Genomic DNA, 25,683 nt, shown 5'->3' with positions numbered 1-25,683 from the left:
TTTATTTTCATGAAAAAAGAGTTATTAAGAACAGAAAATAAAGTATTATTTTCCTGTATTAAGAACATAAAATAAAGTTTATTTTCTTGAATTTTATTATTGTTATTTTTTGTGGGGGTAGATGGAGGAATTTCATAAGAAAGATAGGATCATATAGAGTTGCTTAGTCTGTGGACATGTAGGAGACATCTCAATGTAAATTAAGTAGGGAAACTGTGAGCTTAAGTGTTGCGTCACCACATGAGGGGTGGTGCTGTTTTAATTAGGTAGGGATTAAGGATAATTTCCTCCAGTATGCAATTACCCCCTGTGACCTTTTCCTATTTTTTTGTATTTCAAGACCATCCTTGCATCATTATCACAGGAGGGATCACGTCCTTAAAACAACAATCGAGCTGCGCGTCCAAGCAGGCAAAAAGACCTGCCTCCAGGGGGGACAGCGAGCAGACCATGCCCCTGGAGTGGATGATTAATGGGCCTGAAGTCAGAGAGTAAGAGGGAGAAGAGCACGTCTGGAAGAGAACAGGGGGGAGTCACCCATTGCAGGAGTGAAAAAGGTCACACTGTTTTGTGGTGAGCGGACCGAGTTTGGGATGGAATCGGTGGTCAGAACATGACCAGAAAGAAGCGACAGAAGTGAGTGAGGAAGAAGGTTTGGTGGAGACGGGAGGATTGAGATAGAATCGGTGTTCTGAAAGGAGAATGGAGGGGACACAGTTGTGGGAAGATGCGATCGAGTGAGGGGGTCTCGCTGGCTGGCTACGTCTGGATGGACACGACGAAATACAGCAACAATTCTCGTGTCGTGCTGTGAATTTGCCAGTGTGATGGAGCAAGACGCTAGTCATTGACTCTTGGACTAAATCATGTGGGACCAGCCTTGAAGCCTCATGTCGAGCTATCGGGGGAAAGAGACGGTGAGGGGGGTCGGTGAGGACGATTGATGCAAGAATCTGCACAGCGGTCTCTGAGCCTTGGCGTTGAGTATTGCCACCACAATTACTTCCCGTACGTTTACCCGCCCAGAGAGTGGCTGCGTGCCATGTTGGGCGCATTTTCCGGTGTAGTGACGAAATGGTTTGGTGACTTTCAAGATACCAAAACTCACTTCTGGACCCAAATCTAAGTGCTGAAATAAAGGAGGGACTTTCCTTTGATTTATTCTGTCCCCTTGTTTATATTTTAGTCTGTGTGGAGGTGCCTTGAAATTAGATTTAGGTTACCTCACGTCTTGATTTATTTCCATTGTAACTGTTGATTTTCTGTTCACTAAATCATTATTTATTCAATTTGCTGGTGTCTGTGTATCTGTTGTGGGTTTGAGTACAACCTGTGTACCTCTGTCCTTTGTCGCCCTTTCCTTCTCATGCACGCCATAATCTCCGAGAATCTCGGCTGTAAGCCTCCAAGAGAACTGTTTGGCCATCCATACAGGTAGGGGCAAACCCACTGGACACGACAATATTATTATTTGGTATGCAGCCTGTGCCTGCTGGTTGCATCATTGCTGTGAGCGCAGCTGTGTCGCTCATGCTGTACCCCGTTCCCAGTAAGCTGATAGTCATTTTGCTGACCTCAGAAGGATTTCAGGTTGAGGTAACCCACATGGTGTTATTTGGGCCTAAGTCACATTTGCCACGGCGGCCGTGGGGTCTCCAAAATCTACGGCCACTAGCAATTATACGGCGGCCGCAGTATTTCCACGGTCACAGAATGTAGCAGTCACATATGTTTTTATTTTGTGGGTAGCCGAACGGCATATTTATAAATTGTGGAGACCGAAAATGTGGGGGTGCCGTACGGTCTTTGATTTGATGTCGCACGGTGACCTTAGGGCGTTCCTGCGGCAGCCATAGAATTTTCAAGGCAGATGCAAGGTGCCCACAGGGGGACCGCAGGGTGACCGCAGGGGGGCCCTAAGGCGAACATGCGGCCATACGGACGGTAACGAGTGGGTTTTTTTTACCAGTTCTTTTGTTTCGGCTTGTCGAATTGCTATGGCGAACGAAGAAATGAAAAAAAGTTATAACTCCACGCTATAATTCCACAGCGACTCTACAGCCTGTAAAATATAGCCATACGGTGTAGGGCCACCCTGAGGCCACCTCAGAAACTCTGATGCCGCCGCACGTTTCTGTCAATTCAGAGGGCGTACGGCTGCCGTATCCTCGCCGTAGAGCAAATCTGACTTAGACCTTAACAGCATGACAGGGGCTGAACTCAAGACCCAATTATTTTAAGCCAGGCACCATAACTGGCAAGCCAACACCAGGCTTATTTTCCTGTATGAAGAACATAAAATAAAGTTTATTTTCTTGACTTATTAAGATCATTAAACTTACCTCTAACAATAATAATGATGATAAACTGGATCCAATAATGCGATGGCGATGTTGATGATGGTGACGATAAAGATGATTTGATGGAGATGATGGTACATTGCCATTATGGTGGCCTCTTCTTTACCCCGGAAAACATGCCACACCCTCTCATACTATATACCGTATTGATATATTGCATGGTTTTTGGAAGTATGATGAAGATGAGTTGTGTTATACAGCCTTCAAGTGTACAATTCAATTTAAATAAAGATTTAAAGAGGTTAAAAGGCAAATAAATAAATAAATTCTGGGTTTTACCACCATTGTCTCCAGCGGCTATGACAACACCCCATCTAACACATTACATTAGTTCTTCGTGCCTGTTATATGTGTCCATTATGACGTCCTTAAAAACAGTAAGGTTCCTGTTTGGAATGATTTTGAATTATGTTTGACTGCCAGGGAGGCAGACAGTAAAAAATTTTGATCTCACTCCTCTCTGCTCATGTGTGATCGGGACAAATTCAGAGCCAATATATAGTAAACTGCAAACTTGTCTTTCCATTGTCGGATCCCACTATTCACTGATTCACTATTCACGGACCCCGCGTATTCATGGATCATAAAGTGTGACCTGCTTCTACATTCACGTTTCACGTATTCGCGGTTTTTAAAAAAAATTGTTTTTTGTTTTTCACACTTAAAGACTGGTTTCCTATATCCACCTGGGAAATTGGAAATCAGCCAACATAACAGCATTAAACAAAAAGGTGCAAAAATGGATTCCCTTAACTACAGCCTAATTCGCTTACTGTACTTCCAATCATCAGCAAGGTCAATGAATCCATCATCGCAGCTGACATAAAATTATTCCTTTTCTCCAACAGCCTCATCTCAGATCATCAATTCGGATTCAAACATGGTCACTCTACCTTGGAGATGCTGCTTCTATCCTCCCAACAATGGTGGAGGCCCTCGATATCAGAAATGAGATCAAGGCCACCTCTCTGGACATATGTCGAGCTTTTGATACAGTCTGGCATCCTGCCTTGCTCTCCAAACTGTCTGCCGATGGAATCAAAGGCTAACTCCACTCTTAGATTACTGACTTCCTCCACTCTCGTAGACAACGTGTGGCTCTCAACGAAACCCTTTCATCTCCTCTCCCTGTCAAGGCTAGAGTACCCGAAGGCAGTGTTATAGGCCCCATATTATTCCTAATCTTCATCAATGATCTCACTGACTCTCTGGGAAATCCTCGTTATCTCTTTGCTGATGACTCCACTCTGTGCTGTGACATCTCTCATGCTTCTGACAGGCAGGCCTCTCCACTCCCCTCAGACCTTGACAAAATCACAAAATGGTCAAACACAATTTTGCTTATGTATCCACATTGTTCACCCCTTGCTTTCTCCCTTACCCCTCATATTTATCTGCATCTCTTCTTTGTCCGTCTCCATCTACTTTCCCCCTCTGTCCTGCTGTTGGTGTTTCCCCTTTCTCCTGCTGTTCCCTTTGTTATGTTGTGGCCCGATTTGTTCTGTGTAATCGCTCTTCCACGAGCCTAGACCATGTTAAAAAAAATAATAACAATGCCCCGATATTCGTGGACTCTGACATTTTTTCAGGAACGTATCCTCCACGAATAGTGGCGTCCGACAGTATTCGTGTTCAAAATATAACATTCGATTTAAATAGGCTGTTTCTCGATCATAAACTGACGATCACAAACTGATAAGACAGACAGACGGACATGAACCAATTGCTTAACCCCGCTTTTCGCTTCGCGTGCACGGGGGTAATTTTACACATGATTGATAAATGCATAATAATCATTTTACACACCTTTGATACTGTAAATACATCATAATCATTTTGCATACCATTGATAAATACATCATCATTTTTGGGAGATGTGGTTTTGCAATTGTGGGCGTGTGTGTGTGTGTGTGTGTGTGTGTGTGTGTGTGTGTGTGTGTGTGTGTGTGTGTGTGTGTGTGTGTGTGTGTGTGTGTGTCGTTGGTTGTTAATTCCTTATGTGAGTTTCAGGAGTTGGAACGAAGACCTACCATGTCTCAAAGTGTGCACTCAAAGTATCCACCTCCGTCTGTTGTTTTCTCCATATGTGGGTTTCACAATGTGGAGCAGAGTCCTCCCAGGACTCGAAGTATCCACCTTCGTTTCGGTGAATATCTCGATTCATGGCCTCAGTTGTGAAGTTGTGTTGTTCTTAGAGTTTTCTTCTGAGGGCTCTTCTCAGGATTGTCACTGAGCCCCATACAGCTTCCAACTGAAATTAGTTTGTGGTAATGTGCCCAAGAATGTTTCTTAGAATCTTTGTAAGGTTCTTCTTCATCATTCGTGGTGTGTGTCTGTGTGTGTGTGTGACTGCATCTATATATTTTCGCTTTAAAAATGTTTTTCTCTGCAACATATTGTCCTTTGGTGCAAAACTTTAAGCACAGGAGGGACTCCACATAGAGAATATTTTGTTGATAACCTTGACATCATAAGTGACATGATATTGGAGCCATATTGGATTAAAGGGGAAAAAAAATTGGCAATATTTTTCTCCGAAACTCCTCAATGAAAAAAATTGAAACTTGACATATGTCGTCAACTCCCCATGAGGTGCTGTATATAGGGTGATAACGATGACATAATTGGTGAAGTGGTATTCCAGCCATAATTGGTTGAATCGAAATCTTTATCCAAAATAATCCAAAGCATCATCTATGTGTTCTACATCCCGATGTGAGTGAAGAATTAAATTTATGACATTGGTCACATGGTCTAGTGGCCATATTGGATTGACTCTAAAAACATTAAAAAAAAAAATCTTCTTCCACAAAACTGCTCAACAGTTAAAGGTGAAATTTTATACTTGTACTGATCGACAAGCCATGGGGAATATAGTTTTAATTTTTTTTTCATATTAGTCTTCATTCATGAAATTTTGCCTTTATGTGCACAAAAGTGGACGTTAAATATCATAATAATCAATCACGAGTCAATAAACCTTTGGATAATGGCAATGTTTGTGACATTGTTTCGGTGCATGAATGATATGGACATATGGGCTATAATAGCAGTGGGCCATAATAGTAACGTGTTCAGTTAACGATGGTATTTTTGTTCAAAATGAGCAAGCGAGGTGAGACTATGCGCTGTACGAGTGCAGTTCTAGTTGTTTAATGTCTCAAGTTCTATAATCTGGAATTGCACACAATTTAGCCGAACAGCTACCAAATGTAAGTTCAAATAAACTATTCAACTATCTCATAATTTTACACATGATTGATAAATACATCATATTCATTTAAACACCATGATTGATAAATCATAATCATTTCACACACCATTGATAAATATATCATCTTCATATTGCATAACGTTGACAAATAAATCATCATAATTTTATGCACCATTGATAAGTCAATCATAACCATTTTATGAACCATTTATAAATATATAAAATTCATTTCACACACCATTGATACGGAGGCTTCATTTAGCATTGCTAACACTTTAAATAACTTGCATAACTTTTGGAAAAGCTATTTTCCTGGTGTTTCATCCATGATAAGTAATTTTCATTTTTCCAGACACATGGTGCTCCTTGTGTTTTTTTTGTGACAGTTTGGACATGAATTATGAACTAAAGTGACAGAAACATGCGAGTCCAAAGTTACACATTGCTGCCTAGTTACGACGCTTGAGAGTCAAAAATGCAACTACGGCCACTCGAAATATTTAATAAAAAGCGTTCACTGATCTTACCTAAAGTATAGGTGAGGACCGACTTTTTGGAAGCAACTCGACCTCCTGAGTTCAAAGGCAACTCAAATCAGCCCTGGTGAGCATAGCCCTCTGGGAGGCTTGAGCAGCCAGCCGGTAAATTGGCAAGCCCAGCTCGCACAATGACAATCCCTTAGGAGCCAGAGCTCTTTGTGGTCTGTGTTTGATGAATCCGCAATTGCGCATGTTCCTTGCAAGGACATAAATCGGTATTTTGGTGGATTGGCCAGGGGGTCACCCCATCCTCGCGCACCTTGCTTGAGGACACGCAATGGTTGTTATAGTGTGAAATTTATCGCAATTGCAAGAATCCCTTCAGAATCTCATATCTAATTTTTTTGGTGGCAGGTCGACCAACAATCATAAGAAAGATGATTAAATAATAAGTCATGCAGAGCTTTTTATAGGATGAAAGATGGCCAATTTATATATTATATAAGAAAACATTTTAGCATGTAAATGTTTAAAAAGCAATAAATGAACGTGCAAAGCCTCCAAAATCCCAGGCCCAAGTTACTTACAATGTCCACTGATATATTTAACACCATTAACACACTGGTACCACCAAGGATTCTTTTTCCACAGAGTCTCTTTTTCTTTTAGAGACCCATGGGACCAACGTGTTTGTTTTCCTTTGTTTCTACACACATGGGTGAAACTCCTTCTGTGTTTTACGGAAATACATATTTTTGAAAATGACCCATATGGAGGTTTCCGTATGTTCATCATCAGAAAGACATGTCACGATTATAGGGGATTGAGGTGCTATAAAGATATGCTGATTCGTTTATTAACCCATTTCATCCGGATTGGGCTGTAATGCTATCGCAATAACGCATCATGACCACGATTATGTGAATTACTCCCATGGTAGTTTTTATTATGAGCTATTTTTGTCGAAGTTAGCCGTGTACAAAAGCTTGCAAGCGTGTTACCGTGATCAGATATCCACCAGGCAGGAGACCATGTGTGTACGTCGGTGTTGCGTATCCATCTTTACCTGTATTGATTATCATGTTGGAATGGCATTAATATTCCTTTACATCATGAGTGTTTGTTAACATTTTATTTTGTTTAATTAATGGTGTAGTGTTAGTTTTATGATTGGAATGAAAATAGAGAGAGATTGAGTTTAAAGAAGATGGAGGAGTTTGTAAAAGGGGGCGGCGAAAGGGAAAAGGCGAGGTTTCCCTGATCGGAATGGAAGGCTGTGATGTTCGTTCATCCCTCATGGGTGATTTATAATAGCAAGAGAAGACTGCTCGAGTTATCACTGAGACGAGGCTTACTATTTATCGTTCGGGAGAATTCTTCTTCAATCGTCTCACAAAAGGTCGAGGAGAACTTGCCTGCCATTGCGATCTGCAGTGGCATCATTTTGCATTTCCTGTTATAATATGTAAATATTCTCAAGCTTGGGTTGATCGGGAGTTTTCCGGAACCCGGTGAAACCGGAAGAGAGACGAGCGGGTGCAGGTTGTTGGGTCGCGGTTGGAATAAAGGATTGGCTTGGATTCCGAACATCTCGGACGTCTTTTCCTTCCATGCTAAATATCCGCCTGCTAAGGTTTTTTTTCCGATTTACTGATGAGCAGTTGTTCAAGAATGAAAAGGTTAATTACATGAGACTACTACGATGACGACTACAATTACTACAACTACTACTACTACTATTACCTTAACAGCCCCAATTATTCTCACTCTGTGAAAGTCGGCCAACAAATACAGTCAGATGAGACACCCGACTTATCATCCATCAAAGGAACTGCATACTCTGTGATGTGACGCCCTACCTGTGAAACACCAATCTGACAGTTTATAGTTGGGTCAGGAATCAAAACCACAAGACAGCTCAAAGCTAAGTGTGCTACCTTTGCACCATCTTGTTGGCCATAATAAGCATCACAAACCTATAGCTAGACGGGCACCTCGGGAGAGTGCATACCTCCGCCACGTAATGCCTGATCCACGAGAACATATCGGGCCCAATACATTTTTGAAACATGATGCAAATGTCAAAGAAATAAAAGAGAGAATGTAAAGTGAGGAGTGAAAATGAGTGAGTAAGAAAAGTGTGTGATGTTTGTTTGCAAGAAAGAGATATTAAAGCTAGCCTGGGAGTTATAGTTTGAGTGAGACAGAAAGTAAGACCAGCAATCCTGACACGGAGAGTGTAAGATGGTTCTGGGCACCACTTTAACGCTCCTAAGCCAGAACGGTAGTACCACCCTGAGCGGTTGCTGTCGACAACCAACGACCTAAAAAACGGTCTAACCGGATGGGTGTTTTTTTTTTGAAGACACCATCTCTATACTGGATGGCCATTGTGTCCCTAAAGGAGCTCATCCACCCTTTTGCAGGTATTGTTTTTAGTCCTGCAGGGTGTCACCGTCACCCTCCCCACTGGCCAGCCAGTGAGGGTAGTCAGTTTAGTCGCCGACTACCCGACCATGAGCAGGTAGCACTGGGTTACATGTTACCAGTGGCAGTCAAGAAACCTGACTGACGATCTGGAATGCTTGGGAGCCTCATGGTATGCATTGCTGTCTGCGCTGTCGCTGATGATTCGCCAATAAGCGATGAAACCGGTCCGGTAGCTGAGGGCGTGTATAGCATTGGGATTCTCATGTGTGTACAATGTGTGAACATCTTTATAGTTGTCAAGGAACTCTGGGAAGGGTTCAAAACAGCATAGTGCTTACCTTGTGTGGGTCTTCTTGGATTTCTTTTTGCAGCTTATTCATCTGGAGGAGTGCGGGAGGGGTCAATTGTATGTATGTATATACATATAGATATATTGTATATATATATATATATATATATATATATATATATATATATATATATATATATATATATATATATATATATACACACAGTATATTGTTACGGATCCGAGGTTCGAGGCTTGCCACGAGGTGAAGCATTCGGTTCCTTCCTGAGCACCCAGTCCTGAGGCCGCAAGGCATAGATAACTCTGTGCACCGATGGGTTGCTAAGCAACCATTAACGCCGATTGGTACTGCCAATCCTGGCAGGGTTACACTACTTCACGTGATACCTTACCTGTGGATGGCCATATCAAGGTGGGTCTTGTGCCCTCGATGCGTACTTGTGTGTAACTTACCGTATCAGGTGCAGCCGATACAACTTTTTGAGATATCTTGCGCACAAACGAAAAACAGATAAACAGACAGAAAGGGATGAAAACATAACCTGTGAATCAATAAGTAAATAATCAATAAGAAGAAAGGACACAGTGCAGAGCTAATCCGACACAATTACTATAATGTTATCATTACGCTAACATAAAAGGGTGCCATCAGACACACACCTGAGGAAACTAGAGAGCAAAGAAAGGGAAAGAAAGTTTGAGGTGTGGGCGACGTCTTTGTTACAGACTCTGGATTGTAGACTGCCTCAAATGATCCTGACATAGTTATTTTATCGAGGCTTTGTGAAGGAGAAGCCAAGAATCGGATCACAATGCTCTATAGGCATTCCTGAGCGATCCCATTGGTGCGGAGATGCCTCCCCAAGAAGTCGCCCCACCCTTGAGGCTCCGAAGCTGAAATGGCTTCATTCACCCCAAACTCGGTCATGCAATGGAACACCGAGATTGGCATGACGTGTGGATTTTTGGGAGCGCTCTCTGGCCACAAACGTGTGCTGGCAACTAATGATGGTCGCGACTTATTGGAGTGCCAGTGCCAGTAGAGTACATGGTTTAATCTGTCGTAGGAGCGTGGTGCACAGGGTTACCATGCAGGGGTGCTGTATCGTGGAAGGTTTGGCCGAGTCGGGCACGTTGTATCGTGTGTGTTATTAAAGTTGATTTCAACCTCACCAAGACTGGTGTTTGGCCTCGGTGCTCCGTTGGGGATTCCCTTTAACCGTTGTGGCGCAGGGCTACTCAGGTGATGTTGAACGGACCCCCGTGCATACTTGCACTCTGAGATACGTGCCAAATCTCTTCTGACCTCAAGCATCCATCATGGTGGGTCATGTCCATTGTTCCCTGACATCCTTAAAGGATAGTGGTGATCATCCGAGGTGCTGACTGTAATTGCGGTGTGTTGTTGCGGTTGTGTGAGGTGGATGAAGCGCTGTGGCATTTATGGTGAGGACGTTGAAGCATTTGGAGCGGTTGAAGTGATTGTGGTGAGGAGGTTAAGCGTAGGTTATCGTGGTGATTTAGAAAGAAGGTGTTGTGGTGATTGTATGAAGGTTGTAGCATTGTGGTTCGAGTACAGAGAAGGTTAAAATGAAATTTCAAATTTCCCTGACAATATCTGCTGCTCTTCCTCCACTCCAATCGGTTCTTCTGACCATGTCCTTGTCAAAGTGGACCTCTCTCTGGCTATTATCAGAGAACCACCTCACCGCCGTAGAGTCTGGCATTTCACTCAAGCTGACTGGCAGGGTCTCCAAGCAGCCATCAAACTTATAGACTGGTCTCCTATCGCTACTTTCTCCAACATCAACTGATCCTGGGAATTCTTTCAAAGAATCTTGCTCTCTCTCATGCACAGATTTATCCCCTTTCATCTTCAGTTGTCCTACCCTTCCTCCCGTCCTTGGTTCACGGAAGCTTGTGGTGAGGCAATTGTCCTGAAACAACTTGCCTTTGCCTCATGAAAAGCAAACCCAACTGAAGTAATCTCAGTTCATTCCATAAAGCTCGGAACAAGTGTGTATCTACCCTCAGGAGAGCCATAAAACAACATCTTTCTAAGCTCAAGTCTGAACTCTCAAACCTCTCTCCCTCCTCCAAATCCTGGGGGCGTCTAATCAAATCTGTTTCTGGTGTATGTTCCCCCTCCATCCCCTCCCTTACCTCAAATGGCCGCACTGCTGATACCGCACGTGAAAAGGCTGAATGCCTAAACTCGGTGTTTGCAGCTAAATCTTGTGTCCAAAACCCATCACTTTCTCTACCCACCTTACCCAGTCACACCCAACTGTCCCTGGACTCTGTGTCCTTTTCTCCTGACAAGGTGGAGAGCTTGCTGTCAAACTTCGACTCAGCTTCTGCAACCGGTCCAGACGGCATCAGCCCACGTGTCCTCAAAACTTCCTCTTCTGCTCTTGCTCACCCTCTCTCTGTTCTATTCACCCTCTCATTTGCTCAAGGTCATCTGCCATCTACTTGGAAATCAGCAAACATTACTGCCCTGCATAAAAAGGGTGCAAAAACAGATCCCTGCAACTACAGACCAATCAGCCTTCTCCCAATCATCAGCAAGGTTATGGAATCCATCATCGCTTCAGACATTAAATCCTTCCTCTTCTCCAATGGCTTGATTTCCGATCATCAATTTGGTTTCAGACCAGGTCGCTCTTCCCTGGATATGCTGCTTCTGCTCTCCCAACAATGGATGGAGGTCCTCAATGCCGGACATGAAATCCGAGCCATATCCCTAGACATATCACGTGCTTTTGACATGGTCTGGCACCCTGCCCTGCTCACCAAACTCTCTTCCTATGGTATCCAAGGCCATCTCCACTCATGGCTCGCAGACTTCCTCTCCTGTCGCAGTCAACGTGTGGCCCTAAATGGAGTTCTTTCATCCCCTCTTCCTGTCCAGGCTGGAGTTCCTCAAGGCAGCATTCTTGGCCCTTTTCTTTTGCTGGTTTTCATCAATGATCTCTCCGACTCTCTGGAAAATCCTCTTTATTTCTTTGCTGATGACTCCACCCTCTGCCGTACCATCTGTCTCCCCTCAGACCGGCATGCAGCAGCTTCTTCGCTCTCTGCAGATCTGGGTAAAATCACAAACTGGTCCAACACATGGAACATGTCTTTCAATCCAGACAAATCTCACACTCTCACTATCTCTCTCCGAAAGGACCATTTGGAAAACCCCCCCATCCACTTTCTCAACAATCCTCTGAAAGAAGTCCTTTCTTTCAAGCTTCTGGGTCTCACTATCTGCCATGATCTTTCCTGGGAAAGCCACATTTCAAACCTGGCCTCCGAAGCCAGACTCCGACTGGGAATCCTCCGTCGTGCAAAGTCCTTCCTCGGCCCACCTGAGCTCCTGACCACTTACAAAGCTTTCGTCCACAGCCTGATGGAGTACTGCTCTCCCCTTTGGGCTGGTGCTCCTGCCTCCCACCTTTCTCGGCTTCATGCTGTGGAAACCAAGGCATTTCTGATCATTGGCATCTCCCGCGATGAGGCTGAGTCTTTGGGCCTCTCATTCTCTCACCGCAGGCAGGTCGGTGGTCTCTCTGTCTTCTAGCGTCTCCTCTCCAGTCTCGCCCCCCCCTGCTCTCTCTGCGATTTGTCCCCACCACATTTCCGCAGCGCGCACAAGGTCTGCGAACAACCCCCTTCTAGTAAAACTACCAAAATCACAGATCACTGCTCACCTTCACTCTTTCATTCCTCTTTTTCCCCACCTTTGGAATAAACTCCCTCACTCTATTCAATCCCATTCTTCCCTCCAGGCCTTCAAAACAGCTGTTCACCACCACCTCTTATCATCCCCCATCCAAATCCTCGATCTTTTCTACCCCCGTTAATCCACCCCAAACCCACCTCCTTCAAATTCCCTGCTTTCCTTCCTGAAAGTCCCTGTAATGTCCATCTTTTATTCCCTGTGTTCCCCACCCCACCCCTCTCCCTTCCACAGATCTCCTCATGTCTTTGTTTCCCACTGTTTTGTCCTTCCCACTGCCGCCTCTCTTGTCTCGTGCCCCCTTGCTGTGCATTGTATGTTTGCTCTCATACGAGCCTCGACAAGGTATAGAAAAAAAAATGTCCATTTGGGAATGGCACGCAGTTGGCTTCCTTTTTGCCACCCTACCATACAGGCCAGACTTGTGGAATGCTTGGGATATTGTTGTCACATGCACATCATGACCACTCTTTGCCATAAATGCATGTAGCTCTTTCAAAGTTGCCTTTGGCCTCTTTGTGGCCTCTCTGATCAGTCTCCTTGTTTGGGGGTCGGTCTGATCTAGTCAGGGTCTTGGTGGTACCATACACCTTTCACTTCTTAATGATTGTCTTGACTGTACTCCAAGGGATATTCAAAGCCTTTGAAATATTTCTATACCTATCCCTTGATCTGTGCCTTTCCACAACTTTATCACGGAGTTCTTTTGAAAGCTCCTTGGTGCTCATGGTTGAGTCTTTCCTGTGAAATGCACTACCTCGCAGAGGAAACCTACAGGAACAGCTGGTTTTATTGTGAAATAATCCGAATCACAACAATTTAACACAGGTGGATACAAATTTACTCAGTGTGTGATTTTGATGGTGATTGGTTGCACCTGAGCTAATTTACAATTGCTATTATAAGGGGGTTAGACACGTATCCAAAGAAGATATTCTAGTTTTATATTTTTTTAATGAATTTTCTGAAATTTGTAGAATTTGTTTTTCACTTGGAAGTTGTGGATTACGATGTGTAAATAAAGGTGGAAAAAGTCTGATTTAATGCAATTTAATTCCAGGCTTGAAGGCAACAAAAGATGAAAATTTTGAAAGGGGGTGTAGATTTTCTATAAGCATCGTATATATATATATATATATATATATATATATATATATATATATATATATATATATATATATATATATATATATATGTATGTATATATATATATATACATATATTGTTGTGGTGCCAGGGTTCCGTGGCAAGGACGACCGCTAGACGGAGCAGGTGGGCCGTCTCCCTCCGAACACCCGGAATTTAAGGTCGTTACCCCGGATAACTCTGGAGTCGGCGGGTCGCTTAAAGGACCATGGTCGCCAATATTTCGAAGGCGTGAGGTTGGATCCACTTGTCTATTCCAATTTACCTCAGTACTCACGCCGTCTAACTACCGGGGAAGCCACACCCTCGGCCGGTTTTGTCCGAACTGAGTCGCTGTTACCGACTCGCATCCGGCGTAACCGAGCGGAAATTACCAAAGCCGCGCCGGACCAAATGACAACTTACGGCACAAAGGCCTCACTATTTCTCAAGCCCGCACCGTGCTGGGTCAATGGCAGAAACGACAGGCAACGAGCTGGAACATTTAACAGGGGTTTATTTATAATGGGGAGGGAGACACAAAGCAGACTTAATCACGAATATACATGCATTGTACAATGAGCAATCAACACTAATACAATTTCTACTTATAGGATGGCACCACCACAGACACACACACACACCAAAAAAAAATGGACCCGGATTATCTTTATTTCGACCCTCGCAGCCAAGGGGATAGACAGGCTGGAGGTCAGAGTTTGGTCGGTACCTGGCTGCCTCGTGTGGTTTGGCCCGTGACTGCAGGTGTGAAACTCGGGGTCATCAGCGAGCCCAGACACGGTATAGTGGGGTCCAGGCAGGGCCAGGGTCGCTCCTCACAGAGGGCCAGCAGAGATTCCCGGCTCGGACTCCGGGTTATTGCTCGACAAAATGAGAGATGGAAGTAGACGGCTGTGGAATAGTCAGAGGACAGGCTTGAGACACGGCAACGACGACCACCAATGACGCACACCAAGAGCAATGGCGACCCCTTTCTTCTCCGACAATTCCAACCCAACTGCAGCGAACACTCAGAGGAGCCCGGCGATTCTTATCCTTCCCCCGGGCAGGGTGGGGTGATCGGTCCTTTGAGATAATCTTTGCCCTGATTGGACAGGGTTTCGTGGGGTGATGTGCTGGCCATCTGTGATTGGACAAGGGGACACCCCTCCTTTCCTGGGCGGAGTCGGTGTTCTGAGGTGAGGAAACCCCCACTCACAACCGTGGTCGAATGCATGTGGGCAATGACGTCGATAGTGCGAAGAAGTGAAGGATTGATTTGTTGGCGTTGGGCATTGCAAAAATCTAACTAGAAAGAAACTTTGCAGCGCACACATGTAAAGACCCTTTAGTCATAGGGAGGAATCCAACTATACACATACTTATTGAAATAACTAAGCTTAGGGACTGCTGTTTGTTTGTGTGCAAATGGCTTCCACAGTCGTAACAATATGTGTGTATTTTTTCTGGATTTTTTTTAATATATTTTTTATTTTTTATTTTGTGGGTATGTGCCATTACCAATCAGCTTTCTCTCGGTTGCCAAGCCACCCGTTCATTATCAACCAATTAATTGGAGTGCTCACTTGAATGCTTTAGCCGCTTGCCACATGCCTTACAGTCGAAGGCAGTGCAGTTCATGTCCCAATCTGGATGCACAGTCGGGTATGTGGATGCACAAGTGCATATGGGTAGATTTGTATCTGTAAAGGGACCCTCTGTAGGTGTGTGCATGCCTGCATGCTTGGTTATGGGCATCGTGGTGGCAAAGTTTCATCCAGTATCTTATGATGAAGATGGGTGGTGGAGGTTTACCTTTTAACTTTTAACCTCAGTAGCGTACGAGCAAGCACGTCTTCCTTTGTCCTCGTGACTAGTTGACTAGTTTTCTCGTGATTAGTTTTCCTTTGTCCTTCCCAATTTTTTGTTTCTAAAGCAATTTGTTATTTAATATGAACCAGGTGTGTGCTTCACGAAGGTTAAGCAGTTTCTCTTTGTGAGTTACAAAGCAAAATACATTTGATAACTCCCCATGTCTGAGCCATTTGCCGTATTAACATGTTTTCTAAAATACCGAGCCACATTTTTTCCACCCGTCGCATGACGATTGCCAGGTCTTGATAAATATTAATGAGTATGCACATCTCTGTGAAACATTATAATGCAAAATTGTTTTTTTAATTTGTTTCTTGAAATTCCCCCAAAACAAGGGTGAAAGCTACTCAAGGTTTTTGGGTTGTATAGTATAGAGTATGTACTGTGGTCGGTAAATACACTGACTCCAATTTGCCAATTCCCAAAAGATTGCCAATATATATATATATATATATATATATATATATATATATATATATATATATATATATATATATATATATATATATATATATATATATACACATATACATATACATAACAGTCATGTGCCACTTAACGATGGGGTTACTTACTGAGAAATGCGTCATTAAGCAATGTCGTCATTGTGCGAACATCATCGAGTGTATAACAACACAAACCTCGATGGTATAACCTACTACACACCTCGGCTATATGGTATAGCCTATTGCTCCAATGCAACAAACCTGTACAGCATGTTAATGTACTGAATACTGTAGGCAATTGTAACACAATGGTATTTGTGTATCAAAACATATCTAAACATAGAAAAGGTACAGTAAAAATACGGCATAAAAGAGAAAAAAAATGGTACACCTGTTTAGGGCACTTGCCATGAATGGAGCTTGCAGGACTGGAAGTTGCTCTGGGTGAGTCAGTGAGTGAGTGGTGAGTGATTGTGAAGGCTGAAGACATTATTGTATACTACTGTAGATGTTATAAACACTCTACACTTTAGCTGCACTAAATTTTTTTTAATTTTATTTCTTTCTTCTTGTAATAACCCGAGCCCTAAAACACAAACACATTGTACAGATGTACAAAAATATAATTTTAAAAAACTTTTTAAACTTTTTTTGTTAAAAACTAAGACACAAACACACACATTAGCCTAGGCCTATATAGGGTCAGGATCATTCATCAATATCACCGTCTTCCACCTCCACATCTTGTCCCATTGTCCCACATCTAAGATATACAGAAGACACGTTAGTTTTACCTTTGTGCTGTTCATGACGGCCATGTGTGTTGTTAGCGGCTGCTTACAATCTCCTCTCGCATCGATTATGGAACGGTGAATTAATAGCGTTTGGATTTTATAGATAATCATTGCGTCGATGTTATAATTTACAAATGAAGAAACGAGCACCTGTCAGTTGTGTGAAATATTTTCGGAACAGTGCGAATGTTTTAACATAAAAAGCTTCACTAAAAATCAATTTGTGTTTTAATTTGTACTGTAACAACAATGATTTATTAGCGGAATTCTTTAATCCAAAGGTAATTTACTTGCTCGAAGGTAAACGTGCAAAAAACGGGTCAAATAGGGTGAAAATCGGGGTGTTTTAAGATGTGAGGTCAACATTGGGTCAGTTTGAATGGTAATTTTCTTGAATCCCGATTTAGCGTGACCCCACGTTTTTCATGATGACATTTTATGGACCTCAACGATCGCATTATAACGGGGCCACACTGTATTTATTACCATTATCAAGTATTTATACCATTATCAAGTATTATATCATTATTACCATTGTTTATTACCATTATCAAGCATTATGTACTGTACATAATTGTATGTGCTATACTGTACTTTTATATGACTGGCAGCGCTTCAACGGCTACGACATCACAAGGCGATAGGAATTTTTCAGCTCCATTATAATCTTATGGGACCACCATCGTATATGCGGTCCGTCGTTGAATGAAACGTTGGAATGCGGTGCATGACATATATATATATATATATATATATATATATATATATATATATATATATATATATATATATTTGTGTCTGTGTTTCACAAAGCATAACATTTTCGCTCTGCAAACTCCCCCCCCCCTCTCTCTTTCTGTTCCATCCTCACTCTGCCTCCTCGAAATGTAGTGCAGCACCCTCGCACACATCTCTCTCCGTCTCCAGACATATCTGGGCGGTGATTATGTCCGAATGGTGGCTTTCTCTGGACGTATTCAGGCGGTGTTTATGTCCGGGCAATGTTTGTCTCCGGATGTGTCCAGGTGATGATTATGTCCGGGCAGTGTTTATCTCCAGGTAGTGCTTGTCTCCGGCCATGTCTGGGTGGTGTTTGTCTCCAGATGGTGTTTGTCTCCGGACGTGTCTGGGCAGTATTTATCTCCGGACGTGTCCTGGCGGCGATTATGTCCGGACGGTGTCTGTCTCCAGACATGTTCTGGCAGTGTTTGTCTCCGGACTGTCAGTCATTGGTTAGACACAGCTTTATATATTTGTCCCGGCACTGTTTACAGTATGACCAGTAGAAAATGGATTTCAGACATTATTTTGTTTCTGTCTTCACTTTTATTCCATGCAGAATCATTTTGATGAGAGAGTATGAATCAAAATTAACACTCCACTGCACGTCTGCCTTCCCTTCCTTTCACCTCATGCTGCCTTTCCTTCCCCCACCCCACCTTACTCTCCCTCCCTCCTTGGTCCCCCACCTTTCCTTGCGCCCCTCCCTCCTTGCTTACTCTTCCTCCTCTCTCTTCCCCCCTCCACCTCCGAACCATCCTTCACCCCTCTCTCTCCCCTCTTTTTCTCCACCCTCTTATTATTCCCATCAGCGAAGCGACTGATGGTATTTGCGAGTTAAAAATAAAGGTGAATAGATCAAAGTTATTTTCTGGCACAATAATCAGAACAAGTTGTTTGGCTTGAGATTCTTTCTGTCTTATTGATGCAATCTTTTCACAATAGTTCAAAAGCATGCCCTTGTATTGCCTTTGTTTTGCAACTGCAATGATCATTGAAAGTAATTGCATGTCTCCTAAGGCCTAAGTCACATTTGCTCTACGGCGAGGATACGGCGGCCGTACGCCCTCTGAATTGACAGAAACGTGCGGCGGCCGCAGACTTTCTGAGGTGGCCTCAGGGTGGCCCTACGCCGTTTGGCTATCTTTTACAGGCCGTAGGGTCGCCGTGGAATTATAGCGCGGAGTTGTAACTTTTTTCATTTCTACGTTCACCGTAGCAATTCGACAAGCCGAAACAAAAGAACTGGTAAAAAAAAACAACCCACTCGTTACCGTCCGTCTGGCCGCACGTTCGCCTTAGGGCCCCCCTCCGGTCCCCCTGCAGTCGCCTTGCGGGCATCTTGCGTCTACCTTGAAAATTCTATGGCTGCCGCAGGAACGCCCTAAGGTCACCGTGCGACATCAAATCAAAGACCGTATGGCACCCCCACATTTTCAGTCTCCACAATTTATAAATACCCCGTGCGGCTCCCCGAAAAATAAAAACATATGTGACTGCTACATTGTGTGACCGTGGAAATACTGCGGCCGCCATATAATTGCTAGTGGCCGTAGATTTTGGAGACCCCACGGCTGCCGTGGCAAATGTGACTTAGGCCTAATTGCTGCAGATGTAAATTCCAATGGATACTTGGGATGTACTTTAGGTTGCATGAAAAGGCAACAATGGCTCTTTGGAATTGAATCCACTTCAATGACATGAAACCCAATACTAATTAATATGGGTTTCTGTCAGTGAAAATCAAAAAACTGTCTCAAAGGTCTAACAAGGATCACAAATTATTTGGATGATCAAGAATTAAAACAAATAATCAATAGCAAATATGTGTGATCTAAAACTGGTAATTACACCAAAATCTGCCTTTTAAAATCATAACCTAAAACCAATAATGTGAAGCCAATCATTTTCACAATAATGTGAAACCAATAATGTGAAGCCTAAAAACAATGTGGAGAAATCACTGAAAACCCACCAATCAAATCAAAACTCACCCATTTACCTGAACTACATTATCAATTGAGCTGCATTAATACAAAATTTTACATTTTAATAGTATTTAACATTGATTACAACTTTCCATAAAGAGAACATGGGTACAAATTGCAGCTTAAGAAAGATTGCTGAACAAAAACTAAACTTAACAGAAGAGCCTTTGGTCTCAAGCTCAGCAGGGAGATTTAAGTGGCAGTCCAAAAGAGGACAAAACAGCAGGTCCAGATGAAGAATTTTTGGTTAGGCCTATGGTGTTGTTCCAGTGATTAAAAAAAAACAAAACATGTAATGCAACACGCGCCCACGTGAAACAACCCACTGCCACTCACAGCTCTCAATCTCCAGTGTGCAGTTCTGCTCGTCGAGTGGGTAACGGCGCAAGTCCATCATGCATGCTGCAGTTGAAGTTATCCTGCAGAAAAAAGGAACAGCATAAGCAAATAATTACATTGTTTAAAACCAATTGGTGTGACTGACAATATTAGACAGTGTTAACATGAAGGACATATAGCTCATTATTGTGTGCAGTTTTAAATCATAATAGAGAATATATGTATGATTCCTGGGACAATAATAAACTCAAAAGAGCATAGGAAGCATCAATTTATTGATAATTTTAGCCCCCTGGGATAATTGATAAGGTGAGAGCTTATTGGTTATTCCCTCCAATTATGGGTGAGAGATTTGAATCGGTCTTGTTTTCATTTGTATGTTGACTGCTGATGAAATTGTATGTGGTACATGCTTGGGAGTCTCAGTGGTGTGCGTTTCTTTCTTCGCTGTCACTGCTGACTCACTAATAAGCGAGGAAACCGGTCTGACGGCTCAGGATGTGTGTAGCATTGGGATTCTTATGTATGTACGACTTGTGAATGTTTTTCAGCTGTAGTGGAACTTGGGGAGAGTTTTGAAACAGCAAAGGCTTACCTTGTGCAGCTCTTCGTGGTTGCTATATGGAACTTAAAAGATTTGCAGCTCAGGATTCATATTTGTAAAAAGAAAGTAGAACACTGAACCAATAAAAGAATTCACATTCTTTATTTAATGCTTGACGTTTCGAGAACAAACTAGTTCTCTTCCTCAGAGGCATTGAGAGTGCTGTGGTAATAACACCATATGTATAGACATACATGCATATATATATATATATATATATATATATATATATATATATATATATATATATATATATATATATATAAACAGGATGTCCCAAAAGTCTAGATCCATAGACATTTTTCCGAATAAACAATTTGATATTTTTATTTTTATTTCAGATCCAAGATGGCTTCAAAACTAACAATTGAAGATCGAATTTAACTCATTTTAATGTACGCAAGACAGGATTCTTCACATTGAGGAGTTGCTGCCGAATTCAAAAGAAAGCATCCTGATAAGCATCCAATAACACATGCCACTGTTAAAGTGTTTAAACGTTTTAGGTTCAGAAATGTTTAACGTTCTTGTATTCAGCGTGTAAACAAGTGTCGCGAAGTCCAAGGCCGTCAATTTGAGCATTTACTTCATAAAACTTTAAAATAAATTTTTGCCTCTGAATCCAGACTATTGCAACACCATATATATATATATATATATATATATATATATATATATATATATATATATATATATATATATATATATATATATATATATATATATATATATATACACACACACACATACATATATCATTCAGCTACACAGCACAGCAAACCATTCGATCAAAAAGAATCTGAGTCAACTCAACTCGCCAATTTTTTACTTAACAGGAAAGAGAGGAGGACTCTCTTTCCTGTTTGTTAAAAAATTGGGGAGTTGTGTTTATTCGGACTGTTTGATTGATTGGTCAAACATCGATTGGATTAATTGGACTACTTTTCGGCGTGTGTGTGTGTGTGTGTGTGTGTGTGTGTGTGTGTGTGTGTGTGTGTGTGTGTGTGTGTGTGTGTGTGTGTGTGTGTGTGTGTGTGTGTGTGTGTGTGTGTGTGTGTGTGTGTAGACCCACCCACATCTTTCACCTGTGAATGGAGTGAACAGCCAATCAGCTCTCACCTAATCAACCACACGCAGGTGATTAGGATTATATAAATGATTGACCCCTCTCATGCTCCTCGAGCAAAAGTAGCTGCATAAAGCAACCCAAGAAGACTTATGCAAGGTAAGTGTTCAACGATGTTTTGAACCCTTCCCAGAGGTCCTCAACAACTATAAAGACGTTCACACATAGTACACACGCAACAATCACAATGCTATGCACTACCATCAGCTACCGGACCGGTTTCATCACTTATTGGCGAATCGTCAGCGATAGCGTTGACAGCAATGCATACCAATGAGGCTCTCAAGCACGAACCACATGCAAACGTCAAAAGCAGTAAATATAAAAATAAAGAAAGACCCGTCCACATCTCGCACCTGTGAATGGAGGGAACAGCCAATCAGCTCTCACCGAATCGACAACATCAAGGTGGCTTGGATTACATAAATGATTGACCCCTCCCATGCTTCTCTTGCAAAAGTAGCTCCGAAAAGCAACCAAAGAAAACTTATGGCCCAGTCACACCTTGACGTTTTAGCCAGCAATGGCAATGTATCAAAATGTATGTAAAACGCTGGCTTACGCTGAACTTTTGATGTTTTTTTTTAAAGATTCGGACGTATTCATAACGAGTTGGTCGTATGCATAACATATTAGTAACGGACACAGAACGTTTCGTTGTCTTATAGATTACTTATACCAACGAATGCTTAGCCTGTTGTCGGCATTCACAACCTATGCCCAACGATAGTCTAACTTATGCATAGCGCGCTGTATGTATCGCCGACGATCATGTGGCATAGTCTATTAAAAGGCTGCTGCACAATGATTCAAATCATAACCGCCTGAGAAATGGAAGTGTCAACATTGCAGTCACACCTTGGCGATCTTGCCAGCGTATGCCGACTTCCGAAAAATGCGTCTAAAACGCTGGCGCACGTCGAATACGGTATGGGTAAGTTTGGTACACGTGAACAGAACGCTAAAGTACGCTATCATACGTCATAGTAAGTGGAGTACGTCTTGAAATTTTAAACGTGTTAAAAATTTTACGACGTACTTGCCGTATCCCTCACACGTTCCCCATGCGATGGGAATAAGTTGTACGCACGACATGCGATCGTTGGCACACGTCGACAAAAGTTACTTGTACGTTACTCATAAGTCGAAACACGTCGAGGTAATGTTTAGCGTCAGTGTTCCAGACTCCCTGTTTTTTTTGGTTTTTTTTTTCTTCGGTATGACGGTGATGTTGACACTTCGATTTCTCGTGCGGTTATAATATAATATAATTAATAGCCTGCCACTCAACGATTTAAATCATAACCGCACTAGAAATCGAAGTTTCAACATCACCGTCATACCGAAGAAAAAAAAATAAAAATAAAAAAACCAGGGAGTCTGGAACACTGACGCAAACCATTACCTTGACGTGTTTCGACTTATGAGTAACTTACAAGGAAGGTGTGTGTACGTGTGTCAACGATCACGTCACATGCCTACAAAACGTTACTCATAGGTTGGAAATAAGTTTCGGGTACGCTAAACATTACCTTAACGTGTTTCGACTTATGATTAACTTAGAAGTAACGTGTGTCGACGTGTGTCAACGATCGCATAACGTGCCTACAACTTATGGCCAGCGTAGCGGAACTTGTGAGTCATACGCTGGCATAAGTCGTAAAATTTCAAGCATGCTAAAATTTGAGGACAACCGCAAAGTACAACGATGAAAGCCAGCGTACTACGACATATGGCAGTGTTTTTCAGCGTGCTCTCAATGTTTCCAAAACTTACCCATAAGGTATTCGATGTGTGCCAGCGTTTTAGACAAATTTTTCAAAAATCGAAATAAGCTGGCTAAAACGTCAAGGTGTGACTGGGCCTTTACGCAATGTAAGTGCTAAATGCTGTTTCGAACCCTTCCCAGAGTTCCTCAACAACTATAACGACGTTCACACATAGTACACACATGAGAATCCCAATGCTATACACTCCCCTCAGCTATACTATACACATCTTTAGAGTTGTTAAGGAACTCTGGGAAGGGTTCGAAATAGCATTTACCACTTACCTTGCGTAAGTCTTCTTGGGTTGCTTTACGCAGCTACTTTGGCTTGGTGGAGCATGGGAGGGGTCAATTGTATATATATAGTGTCACGGCTGTGGAAATTCGCAAACCACCATCCAGGTCCCGTAGGTGAGGTATCTCTTAAGTACATGTGTAGTTAGCCCCAAACCCGTTGTTTAGAGGGAATTAATGTGATTCATTTGGGCTGCGACGCTTTGAGTCAGTCGTTTTTCTTTTTCTATCTTTTATTTCAAACAAAAACCAACGAGGACGCTCAGTGGGCTTTTCCCGCCTGTTTTTCGTGCCATTCTTCTCCGCGCTTGGTGTGAGGGAGGAGAAGCGAGGGGAGGGCAGCTGGCGCCCGATTGGTGGATGCGCGGTGTGACGCGGCCAGGGAGGAGGAACCCCCCTCTTTGAGACCTTTCTCGAAGCGCCTCGAAGGGGGTAGAGCAAAGAACGGGGCGGAGTCCGGCGATATAAAAAGGGATGGCTCTGCGAAGAGGTGGTTGTTGTTGTTCCTGCCGGCCTGTTGATCCCTGCGGAGCCCTTGATCCTGAAGCGCCTTGGACCTTTTGGACAAACGACGGTGTGGAGAAAGAGAGAGAGAGAGAGAAGAGAAGAGAAGAGAAGAGAAGAGAAGAGAAGAGAAGAGAAGAGAAGAGAAGAGAAGAGAAGAGGAAAGGGAGAGAAAGCTCCTGTTCGAGGGTTCGCCGGAGTCGGTGTGGTCCCGAGACCCCACTGGTGGGACGGAGCGTCCGCCATTTCCTCTCCCTCTCGACCCCGAGTGTCGACGATTTCTCCCCCCCCCCTGTCCGCACCGAGAGAGCGCTGAAAACCCCGTTCATTCCCCAAAACCCTGGTCCGCGGCGTCGAACGGCGACACGTACCGGCACGAAGCACGAGCTCGCCGACAGCGCCGGAGGAGCGGGAGCTGATAGCGCGGAGAAGGACTCGGTGCGCGCACAGGGAAGTGACCACTTCTATTTCTTTTTGGGGTTTTTTTTGTATGGAACTTGTGGTGCCGTGTCTTGTGAAGTAAAACTGTATAAGTGTTGCCGTGTGTTCGCGTAGTCTGTTGTAGCTCTGCGTCGTCGTTGCTTTTATTGGTTTCTTCTTGCATATGCTTTATGTGCATTTCTGATTCTGTTTGGTTGTATATATGTGCTTTGTGTCTGTGTGAATAAAGTGCATTATGTTGAATTGTTCCCCGTTTCGCTGCGTCCTTTCCTTCGTTTGAATCTCCATCTTGCTTCACGTAAAGGGTTCGTCGTGGGCTAAATACGCCCGATAATTAATCGGAACCGTTGAGGCTGACGATAACACCGCTCGGTTATCCCGATAGCACGGAACGGACCGCTTAAGCGGTTCGTGTCGGGAGTCGGCCTGCAGCGAGGTACGGTCCTCTTGTGGTCGCCCGGTCTACCATCCGCGTGGGTACTTAGGTAGGTCGAGTTTGGCGAACAACCCTATCCTACGCGGGTGGCCGATTGGCACGACTGTGGTGAGGTCGAAAGGCCCACCCGTGACTGGCTCCAGGCGATAGTTCCCGGAGGGTCACGACTGAATTGTCCGTCCGGTGGGCGAGGCGGCCGCCATTCGAGTCGAGTGGCCGATCGCACGCCGGCGGCCGCGAATTCGCAACAATATATATATATATATATATATATATATATATATATATATAAATATATATATATATATATATATATATATATATATATATATATATATATATATATATATATATATATATATAAATATATATATATATATATATATATATATATATATATATATGTATCGATATATTGTTAGGAATTTCGGTCCACCCGGCATGCGATCGGCCACGTAACTCAAATCGCGACCGCGTCGCCCACCGGAACGGACAATTCAGTCATGGCCCTCCCGGAACAAAGCCGGGAGCTAGTCACGGGTGGGTCTTTTGGCCTCACCACAATCGTGCCAATTGGCCACCCACGCAAGATAGGGTTGTTCGCCAAATTTGACCTACTTAAGTACCCGTGCGAGTAGTT

At 43.1% G+C, this 25,683-nt stretch overlaps 2 protein-coding genes across 9 annotated transcripts in view; one reads left to right on the top strand and one right to left on the bottom strand.

The window, feature by feature from the left end:
- Window positions 1-25,683, top strand: part of GABRA6 (gamma-aminobutyric acid type A receptor subunit alpha6) — a 453,203-nt gene that overhangs the window by 64,467 nt on the left and 363,053 nt on the right. The gene's annotated exons all lie outside the window — the stretch shown is intronic.
- The window catches only part of LOC147014140 (gamma-aminobutyric acid receptor subunit beta-3-like), a 272,785-nt gene that overhangs the window by 82,691 nt on the left and 164,411 nt on the right, over window positions 1-25,683 (bottom strand). For all 8 annotated transcript variants that reach the window (XR_015050658.1, XM_085851840.1, XM_085851844.1 and 5 more), the window contains exon 5: window positions 19,868-19,950. Coding sequence is in view for 7 of the 8 variants with exons in the window: in XM_085851840.1 (XP_085707966.1) it covers window positions 19,868-19,950 (83 nt within the window). In the remaining variant the exon portion in view is untranslated. The remainder of the gene's footprint in view (window positions 1-19,867; window positions 19,951-25,683) is intronic.

The sequence above is a fragment of the Eptatretus burgeri genome, chromosome 13, assembly GCF_056783735.1.
Source record: "Eptatretus burgeri isolate ZD-2024b chromosome 13, Ebu_testis_v1, whole genome shotgun sequence".
NCBI lineage: Eukaryota > Metazoa > Chordata > Myxini > Myxiniformes > Myxinidae > Eptatretus > Eptatretus burgeri.
Note: the sequence above shows the minus strand (reverse complement) of the source record. Positions and strands in the feature narration are given on the sequence as shown.